This window comes from Lissotriton vulgaris, chromosome 8 (assembly GCF_964263255.1).
Source record: "Lissotriton vulgaris chromosome 8, aLisVul1.2, whole genome shotgun sequence".
Lineage (NCBI taxonomy): Eukaryota > Metazoa > Chordata > Amphibia > Caudata > Salamandridae > Lissotriton > Lissotriton vulgaris.
Genome location: NC_141696.1, coordinates 530,177,077 through 530,188,058, shown reverse-complemented (window position 1 = coordinate 530,188,058; position 10,982 = coordinate 530,177,077). Strand labels below are relative to the sequence as shown.

Sequence of the window (10,982 nt, the reverse complement as noted above, 5' to 3'; positions counted from 1 at the left end):
GGTTATAATTCATTGAGCAGGGGTAGATCTGCTGTATGTGTGCAGGGTTCCAACGCACTGTGTGGCCCTGGCTGTTTCTGATCCTGTCAATAGAGTTTGGATGCACCAGGCGGGTGAAGCTACTTCTGATTGGCTGTTAATGGTGTTAAAATGGACAATATGGTCAGGTTAGTGCTTCTCATTGCCCACATGGTGGTAATTTGTGATATTTAGCTATCAATATGGACTTCATTGCTTATTTCTACTGGTGAGAAAGTGTAACTCATTTTGTCACACAGTAGAATGTCGCTCATAAGTATACTAAAACCATGGAAATCTCATGCATAAGCAAACTCAAAACTTGGCCGCTATGCTATAAAATGTGCTTTTTAGGATAGCGTGCAGTCACGAATGATCAGATCAATGAGATCATCTTCTGAGAAGCGGCAGTGATTGCCTGCCTGCCCTCTGTTACTGAGAACTGCACTCACCCAGTCTGGCTCCGGTTAGTGCCCTTCCATTCTTGGTGCTATACAGCAATTTTAACATCTTTTTAGAGTTTCTCGTTGGCCAAATGGGTGTAATTTCTGATATTTATACGTTTTCCTCCTTTCCATTGTTGGATTTTGCTCCCAAGAAAGTGTCACTTATAGTCGTTGAACAGTCACTCATAATTACACTGATTGTATTAAAATGTCACACATAACAATCTGATACATTGGCGGCTAGGTTTCTCATTGTTTATATTGCACTAAAAAATATAAATCCATCAAATGTTCTTAAACCAGTGCGCTGGAAGGAATCCGATTTTCTTTAAAATCTCCAGTCTTTGTACACACATCCAAATTCCATGCTGCTAGAAAAGTTGTCGAAGCGATGATTCACCGAGACTATAAGGACCTGAGGCAGAAAAACAGAAATACCCATATGCGTGTGAATAAACGAAACAGCCCTAATCTTGGAAATACAGCAGCGCCCCGGCAGGTCGAGGACAATTTTGTTCTCCTGTATCATGTATGCCAAACTGTGCCCTGTTAAAAATGGGTAGGTTCTCCTACATACGCATGAAGACCAGTGGGAAGAGAATGAAGGTGCTGTTAGTATAAAGAAATCCATCGAGTTCAGCCGACGGTGCAGCAGGTGGCAACATCCGACCAAAAAGTGACTCCCAAAGCCCCATTTACAGTCACGCCTTTAGACCCAAATGCTTAAGTGGGTGTCATGTAGGGAACCTGATTAAAAGATGACAGGCTTCATAAAATATGATGTACGTCCCTATTTTATTTTATCCATGTAGCACTTAAGTCTACCGAAGAGGGTGGCTGCGTATCCAAAGTAAAGCTCGGTGACTCACACGTGCAAAGAGCCTGGCTTCAGGTGTCTGTCTAGGGCTCATTCTTGGGCAGAGAAGCCCCGAAAGGCTCACCTCACTCTGACAGCCATTGACGCAACAGACTCTTCCTCTTCTCGGCCGCCTGCGAGGCGGTGCGGATAAACAATAGAAAAGGGCGGTTCCAGCCAATCGGGCGGACGCATCCGGATCTACGAGAATCCACAGTGGCCTATCGGGTGAGGTCTTCTATTGTGCACCGTTCAGGCCAGCCGGAGTAGGCGAGGTCATGGGCGGGCCCGGCGGCGGCAGTCCGTGTGAACCACTGTGCGGGGAGTGGCAGGGGGCGGGCGGACGGCGGGAGACGGGGCAGCGCACCTGAGAGCGGACCCGGGCAGTCAGTGGGCACTGGAGACCCTTGGCAGAGGCGGCGGCAGCAGCAACATCCTGCTACCTTCTCTCCCCACTTGGTAGGGGCGAGGATCCCGATGTAAAGCTCGTGTCTGGGATTTCCGACAGCAGGGGGTATCCGCCTGTCAATGGCTCCCCGAGGCAAGAGGCGGTGAGGAGGAGGCTCACTGCTCGGTAGCCGGAGCCATGGACTGCAGCCGGCTGCGGAGCCTCATCAACCGATACGTGAGTACTCGCCGCCGCCCTAAGTAAAGTTCGGGGGTCTGGGTGATGGGAGGCCCGGGTCCGGCTGCAAGTGCCAGCGCAGTGTCCAGAAAAGGGATCAGGCTCTAATACTGGGCACTTCATGTGAGCGGTCTGAGAAATGGTAGTCCCCACCTACTTGTAGACTCTGCATAGTAAAACGTGTTTTTCTACCAGGTGTCCACTTTTCTTCTCTTTTAGCATGCCCATTCTTACTTTTAAGAATGCCCATCTAGGCTCTTTAATGGACTGGCAAAGTCAAGTCGGTCGATCTAAAGTTTCTGAAGAGGTTAGTCCAGATGCCTCATTCCCATCACACTTTAGTGACCCCTGCCCTGAGGCACGCATCCCTTGCCCGCTGCCATTAGCCACGCACCACTTGCTCTTCGCCACACTGTGCCTGCTTGAACTTCTCTGTGCCCACCTTCTACGATATTGATTTACTTGACATCTCACGCTTTCTGGGCAATATAATGTCTCTGTCCCTATTCATAAAATATGAAATATATTTTGCAAGGTGACAAAGTACCTTGTGGATTGACTTATTATTTGTGTCGCGGTGTGGGCGATAACTTCAATGATTCTCATCTAAGTCTACCAGTTCATTGCCCTGCACTACAGAAACGAAACGAGTTTTTGCTTTCGCCGCTGCAGATTGGCCTACTTGTTGCTCATGAAGTTCCAACATGCGCTTTGACCGAGTTAGTAAAGAACGTCTGTACTGAAGGGTGTATTAGCTCCAATTACTCAGCTTTACGGCTCGGCTCGTTAAAGTTCAGAACAAAATACCCTCCAGGCTACGAAGTGCTGTATTTTTTCAGGTCCCCGTCCAATAACGATATATTGAGGTGACTGAAGACAGACGTTCCAGCAACACAATTTTTGCAGATTATTTTGCTGCATGAATTCTGTTCCACTATTTCCAGTACCAAAATCTAAAATGTAATTGAAGCTGAATGAGATTTTGATTAGTCATTACACACAATCTTTCTTATAGTGTAAGTTCTGCAGTTAGTCTGTGAATTGACAATGCTGCCTTTCGAGATGGGAACGTTACTGTCTCTCTGTTTTTCCTGCATGAACCATAAATCGATTTGTACCCTCGCCGTCTGAAATGTAGTTAAAGCCTAGTGACACTTTGATTTGCTTCTATCACCTTTTGTAATTACAATTTGCTTTGACTAATGATGCCTTTCTGGGATGTGTGTCCCTTTTTTGCCCTTATTAACTATATAGTTATTTCATTTTCATTCACTGATAATATGTAGTTTCTCCAGTTAGGGCACTTTATTTGAGAGACTAAATCATTTTGCAGATTTTAATTTTGAATATCCCCGAGTTTTTCAATTTTTTCATGTTGATTTTTGTGTAGCTCAGTTAACAACCTTTGTAGTTTTATGCTGAAGATTTTGCATCCTGCGCTTTTCATACCTCTTGTGAGGCCTGAAGCGATTTGACATGGTAGTGGTATGTGATGGAATCTTCAGCCACACAGGATGGCAGTCTATTTAGCCTCCACTTAGATTAAGGCAGTCACTCGTGCTGTGAAGTCTCATGACTTGCTCTGACGATTCTTCAGAGGATTATCACCGGGACAAATCCTCACATGACTTGCCACAGGAATTTTTCCCTAATGTTTCCAGATATTTTAAGCATGTTCTAAAAAGCTTACAGCGTTTTTGTAATGGGGTTTTATCTCATTCATTTCTTTGTGCAAACATGTGACTGTGGGGGCCATGCTTTAAGAAAGGAGAAAACTGTATTCCAATTTTTATTTAGCAAAATCACAAATATAACCACATATGTATGCCATCCATTCATCATTGAGGATGTCATTCAGCAAATGCCAACATCATTGAGTCTAACGTTGTAATCAGTCATTAACTAGCATCATGGATATTGTGGCTTTGAAAAGTGAAAACACGGATGCAGACTAGGTACTTCTTTTTCTTTGTAATTTCTTCCTGTCCACTGCCCCAATTAATATGTTGGAGTCCCGCAAACTAATATGGGGCTGTCCTTCGAAATGTAATGATGTTTTACCGAGATATACCATTGCTGGATGTTTTCCCGCTCTGCTGAGAAATGCTGTCACTGGCCCATTAAACAAATTGCTGTCTTGTTGAGAAGTGTGCTTAAATTCTGAGTACCTGCATATTGTATTCCCGCTCAGAAGTAGAAGTGGGGCTAGAATTTCAGAGGTTTTTGGTGGGGGATTTCCCCTTAATAGCATATCAACCCTTTCTCACACCTTTAAAATTGATGCTTTTCTCCCCCATGCTTGCAAAATTGTAAAGGGCCACGCTTAACTCATTCCCCCCCCCGAACCATAGGACAATACCTACTGCCAATATTGAAGCCTATCTCTGATGAAATGTGGTCCAACATATGGTCTATAGCTGCTAAGGCGTCAATAAGTACCCAACATTAAGAAAACACTGACAAATTATTACTAGATGGCATTTTACTCCATCCAGACTAAAGATGCTGTTTCGTGGCTCTGACCTGTGTTGCACGTAATTCCATATGTGGTAGTTCTGCGTTTACATTCAGACTGATTGGAAAGCAACACATAATTTAAATCCTTTAAAAAAACATTAATTCTTATTTGAAATACATTCTAGCTCACATCATGTCTATCAGAAGGGTAGATCTTCCACTCATCCACACTCTATTGTTATTGGGCGACCATAGGGCAGTTAGTCTATTCACTCACTACTCTAAGAGGTAAACTAATTACACATCCGGTGCTATTCTCTACCTAGAAACTACAGTTCACTGCATCATTGTCCATACTTAGAACAAAAGTGTGGAACATTGATGCAGGAGAGAAGCCATATCAGCCATGGTAAATAACAAAATGCATAAATAATAAAAATTTACTTGGATACACTTTAAGACACCTATGTAGAGAGACCATATAGGTGTCTGTGGTCCCTTCTTCGCGCCAGATGTTTTACACCTGTATAGACTATATTATATGTTATGTTCCTGTGAAAGTACTAATGATTCTCATGAACTGCAGCTGTCTGGACTCACAAGCATACACACTGCATCGAATGATCTCACAAACTGCTGTTGGTGAGTTAAAAATAATATTGTTTAGACTTTTATGCCGTTTCACCCTCACGTCTTGATGTTCTCCAGCTTTGTGATCGATTTTGTTCCCCTTGGACTCCCTTTTTAAAAACTTACATGCAACCAAATAGATAAAACAAGAACTTGAGACTTGTGAGAACAAGTTGGAGTGAAAGCGCCACAACCGACATGGCAGCATCACTTTCAGAAGGTGTATTTCTGACCCGAAATGGATTAAGGAAAAGAAAAGGGCACCAAGACGGAGCACTTAAAGATACATCTGCATCTCTGAATGTGCTTCACACTGCAATGGAGGGTCTGATTCGACTTGGAGTCTCCTTTAGCAAATCACAGGTATAGGACAAACCAATAACTTCTAGCACATGATACGTTCAAGTGTCCTCCTGCTACTGCAGATGAATCTCTGGGTTATACATAAAGAGCATTAGTTGTTTCACATCTAGACTATTGTTTAATAGTCTGTCATGGTGCCACGAAGAAGATTTCTGTACCTCCATGTGATATACAATCAACCCCCTGAACTTTGTTAAACTTTATGAACTTCAGATCATATCTCACTGGCTCTGAAAGAACTTTGCTGCCTGCCAATGGAACAAAGAATTAAATTAAAGTTGCTTCTCATCTTCTGTACCCCCTTGGGAAAGAAAGCTTTTAAATAACCCAGAAATTACTATGTGCCTCTTCCTCACCCAAACAGTCCCTGCCAAAATAACGGGTCAAGCAACGCTAAACTGTAAACTAAAGTATATATCGAAGGACCCTGGTTACTTGAACTAATTGCCCAGATTAGCGCAGTTGAAAATAAGAATGCAAAACAACATAGTCAAGGAGACTTTTCATTCACAAATACAGTCTTCTGCAGCCTACTTCTGAAGACAAGATCACGTCTCGCTTCTGACGTCAGTGCTTTGCTGGGGTTGCTGGTGCTTGACTATAGAAATTTGGTACTAGTGACCATGCCTTGACTACTGCCTAGTGACAATGATCATGAGACTGACTCCCTCTGATTGTAACACTGTGAAGAGATCTAGTAGAGACAAGTTTAGCACACTGCAAAATAAATGAATAAGTACATAAGGCCACTTTTATGTCTTCTGCTGTGTATTAAGTGGGATTTGTACTGTGTAGCCATGACTGGCAAAAACATGTAGCCACAGAGGGCTGACCAAACAGCACTTTTGCAAGCATATTAGAGTGCAAGTGTCCCTTTTTAGATTGAGCCTGGGCAGCGCATGCGCTGCCCTGCGAGGCATACTGTATTCAGGTAGGGACTTGAAGCTCCTCCCACTCTCCGCCCATATTTTTCATTGGCTTGTGTCATTGTCCACTGTTAACTGTGGCTGTTCATTGGTCAATTGTCTTAGTAGTCCCTCCTTAGTACCGCCTTGTCTTATTTTGTAACCTCCCATGGCGACATTCCATGTTACGTGTGTTGTTACTCGGTAAGCTTTAATTGCAGCCTCCGTGCACTATTTTCTCAAATAGATGCAGGCAGGACACGCGCTCTCCTAACGCTTTTAATTTTTTTTTTTATAGCACAGGCGCGGAACGCATTTGCAAGGGAATAGGTCTGCATTTGCGAGAGTTTAAGCTATTTGGCAGTGTAAATGGCAATGCCTTTTATTTATCTGTTTTAAAATCAATTCATTAAAAAAAGGCATTGTCATTTACAATGCCAATAGCTCAAACTTCTGTTAATGCGAGACATATTGCACTGCAAATGCTTGTTTTGAAATGATGGCGTCACTTACAGGCAGGTGCGTTTTTACACATTGTGAATGGATGCAAGACACACTGCACCAGTAAGGGGCCTACCCTGTAAACAATATCTCTATTGCAGAGGCTTTTTAGAATGGTCTTGTTATTACGTGGTAGTTTTTAATAACCACTGTCAAAGTTGTCCAGTATATTGGTTCTCGTTTCTCATTTCATTGGTTTCACTGCTCTTCCTTTCACTGCGGATACAAAATTGAGTTGGTCTACTGGGTTTCAACCCTGGTGCCTTGTAGTTGCTAACATTTTACTGCAGCAAACATTTTAATAAAAAACTGTTCTTGTATTTCTTGCATCAAACGTTTTATGCTAAAAGACGTAGCTTTCCATTTTCATTTTGGAACTTATAGGCAGGCACTGAATTGGGTTGTTATTTTAAATGACCCATGCCATCAGACCAAGTTTACTTGCGTATAAGGAATGTTAGTGATTATGAAGTATTATGTTGCCAGCTGCAAGCAACATTGCTATCATAGGCATGTTTAACACTCATATGTATAAGATATGTATTACATTGTCAATGAAACATGGGCATTAATAAGGGATATGTTGTGCTCTGAAAAGGAATCTTTTCCCCGGGAGTGTGGAAAACTCCCGGTTTTAATCAAAATAAGTGGATATTTCGCCCCTCTGTATTAAGTCAATGGCAGGTCTCTGTACTGGTGAATATTTATATATTTAAAAAGTTTTTATATAGCGCTGGCTAGACCCGGAGGTATCAGAGGGCTTTACATGAGCATCGGATCATAGTTACAGGTTACATCGTTACAAAGGTTACACAGTTCTTAGAGCATGGCAACATAGTTACTTGTAGGGTCGAGATAAACAATAAGCACAAATATGCAAGGGGAAAAGAAGGCAAGGTGAGAGATTCAGGCGAGGGGGTTGGAGTAGGGGAAGTATACAGATAATGAAGGTGGAAAGAGGAGGGGAGGGTGAGAGACACAGCATGGGGAGAGGAGGGGAAAGGTGACGGGGACACAAACCGGTAGACGAGTCAAGGCAACGTCCAAAGTCCAGTAAACTGTGATCCCAGGGGAAGTGGTATCCCTTCCCTATCTCTATTGCGAGAGGTTCCCTTTACGCAGTGGACTCTCTCAGAGGGGTCTCTGAGACTCCAAGGCCTACATACTGGATTTTTCCCCAAAAAGGGCAGAGGGAGTGCTTTGGCAAAGGGTGCCATACCATACCTCAAGTGTGAGTGGCTCCCTTGGCGCAGTGGACTTACTCAGCGGGTTCGCTGAGACTCCAGAGTATAAATATTGGATCTTTCCACAACAAGTGGAGAAGGAGTGCTTAGGCAAAGAGCACAAAGGACAGGGGTAGGCAAAGTAGCAGGCAAGGGAAGAGATTCACGGGAGCGAGGATAGGAGCTAGGGAAGAGACAATAAGGAGAGATGAAAAGAAGTCTGCATAAAGACCGACTGGGTAGGTGACGACCAAGGCGGGAATCCACGGCCCATCTCCCCTATAGCTAAACTAAGTAGCTCCATCAGGCATCAGACAAAATAGTTCAGTCTCAAAACATTGAGAGAGGAGGGAGGGAGAGACATAAATAGAGGGAGGATGCAGTAGAAGACGACAGGAGAGATGAAAGGAAATGCAACAATGTGGTTCAATATACTAGAAGAAGATCAACAAGTAAACATTAAATTAAACAATCAGCAAAACAATTAGGGGAGGAGAGAAAAGGGAGAGAAAGTAGTGGGGCGTAGGGGAGGAGGGAAAGTGAGGATAAGGGAAGAGAAAACCGTAGAGAGGAAAGGAAGTCTGTCTAAAGACCAACTGGGTAGGTGACGACCAAGGAGGGAATTAACGGCCCATCTCCCCTATAGCTAAACCAGGTAGCTCCATCGGGCATCAGACAAAATGGTTCGGTCTCAATACATTGAGAGAGGAGGGAAGGACAGACATAAATAGAGGGAGGATGGGGGAGGAGACGACAGGAGAGACGAAAGGAAGTGCAACAATGTGGTTCAACAATATACTATAAAAAGAACAACAAGTAAACATTCAATAAAACAGTCAGCAATACATTAGGAGAGGAGAGAGAAAGTAGTGGGGTAGGGGAGGAGAGGAGAGAGAGTGAGGATAAGGAAAGAGACAACCGTAGAGACAAAAGGAAGTCTGTCTAAAGACCGACTGGGTAGGTGACGACCAAGGAGGGAATCCATGGCCCATCTCCCCTATAGCTAAACCAGGTAGCTCCATCGGGCATCAGACAAAATAGATCAGTCTCAAGTAGCGAGGGAAGAGGTTCACAGTAAAACAGGGTGGGGACAAAGGGCAAGGGCATGTGAGGGCAGAGGACAGAAGCTGGAAAGAGTAGGAGCGGAGAGGGGGAGGGTTGGGGGAAGGGGGAGGTGGAAGGTGGAAGGTAAGGTCAGGAGAGACGCGGGTGCTTTAGCCCTAAGTCCGGCTGGGTAGGTGATAGTCAAAGGAGGGAGCCCAAAGTCAAACTCCCCCATAGCTGTGATATCTCTTCTTTTCCTCTGTCGCACCTTTTCAATAAACTCTCCAATAAGAATACTCTTCATCCAATTATTAAAGTTCCGGAGGTAGAAAATGCGACTTTGGCTGCGTTGTTCAAGTCCATACTAGAAGACACACAATAGAAGTGTTGCAGGCTTAAACAGGAGTGCCAGTATTATTTTGGTATATGTATTGCACTTCTACTGAGGGGACCTCTGCAGTCTTCTGAAAGTTGCACAGTCTTAGTGAGAAGTGACAGTACTCTGGTCCGAAAATAAAAATCTGCCAGTACTGGTAGAATAACTGTTCATGCCCATGAATGAACCTGTTAACCAAACTTAGGTAGTCACCGCTGGTAGGTTGATCAGGATGATTTGAACACAAATGGAGAAGTGACAAGCGTTTAAAAATCTAGCGCCAGTTCTAGTTTCTTGAATGTGAGTTCTTTGAACAAGAAGCCGCTACTGGACAAGCTGAACGGATATCAAGTAACGAACAAGTGTGTGTGGACAGCAAATCAGTTTTGTTTCCAGCTACGACGTAGTAGCAAATCAACCTGCTTACAGTTTGTTTTTGGTTGTCCGTGATGTCAATGTTGACAGAAATATCGCCAAGAAATGAGTCATGTTTCTATGGATCTGTGCTGCTAGTGTGTAGCGAGGTGTGTCTCCCAGTGAATATTTCTCTCCCACGCTTCAGGCACGTTTCTTGGATATTTACACATGTAGATGCAGATTTGATAGGCGGTTAATTTCCTAAAAGTGATCCTACCAGAATTTCACCCCCAGCCCCGAAGCAACTTGCTTTTATTAGAAACCTGTTCCCCTGCAGTCTCCACATGTTGTTGAGATGCATATAACGCAGCCGTAATTCAACCTTCCGTTGACAATCTTCTCTGCCCGGGCTCTGTATCGAGCTTTTAATGTACATGTGAATGGGTTCTTGCCCGTACATGTACAGTGTGCAGGAATGATGCATGGCAGTGCTAATGGCATACGGAATGAATCCTTAAGTGGGTCAGCAGAAATAGCTCTCCTTTTCCTTCTTGTAGGCATGCTTGGTGATGCACAGTAGCAGGGTGTTTGCATGCACCTGTTCGGTGGCGTCCCCATTTTCAGCTGCATACTGGCCTTACGTGGGATGATAGAAATTCTGGCAACTCAAGTGTCTTCATTCCCCTACTTATAGAAAGTTGAATTTTTAAATGATTTAATTCAAATGTGCCGTACCTTTCTCTAAAGTAGAGATGCTCAACATAGGTCTCGGAAGGTCAGATTCATGCTAGATTTTCAGTAAACCACTAACACTGTAAAAGTTTAATATATATTTGCTGTATAAACATTTATTTTACATGGATTTCTCAAACTTATGGTTTGGGTCCTTTGCTCCTCAACCTCTGTGGATATAGCAGAATAAAGGTAATGAATGCTCAGTAGTGTCAGCGAGGGAGGGCTTGGTTACATCTAATTCAAGATTTCATCCCAAAATATTTTTAGTGGTTTATGAGGTAATCCATTTTGAAATGTGACGTGGCATTAAGTTTCGGTTATGCTCTTGCTCAGTCCAGTTGGGTTTAGATAACAGGAGATTTGGACTCTCGTTTTGATGTTGTGTATTTGTATTCAGCAGAACCAGATGTATTACAATTTAAAAATGACTTTATAGTTTTCATAAA

At 43.4% G+C, this 10,982-nt stretch overlaps 1 protein-coding gene across 3 annotated transcripts in view; it reads left to right on the top strand.

The window, feature by feature from the left end:
• The first annotated feature begins 1,622 nt into the window (after window positions 1–1,622).
• Window positions 1,623–10,982, top strand: part of ATP11A (ATPase phospholipid transporting 11A) — a 941,588-nt gene continuing 932,228 nt past the window's right edge. For 2 of the 3 annotated variants that reach the window (XM_086934337.1, XM_086934338.1), the window contains exon 1: window positions 1,634–1,945. In XM_086934337.1, the coding sequence (XP_086790463.1) occupies window positions 1,907–1,945 (39 nt within the window). In that variant the 5' untranslated portion in view covers window positions 1,634–1,906. Of the gene's footprint in view, window positions 1,946–10,982 lie in introns of all 3 variants that reach the window. The other variant, XM_086934336.1, reaches the window with a different exon arrangement.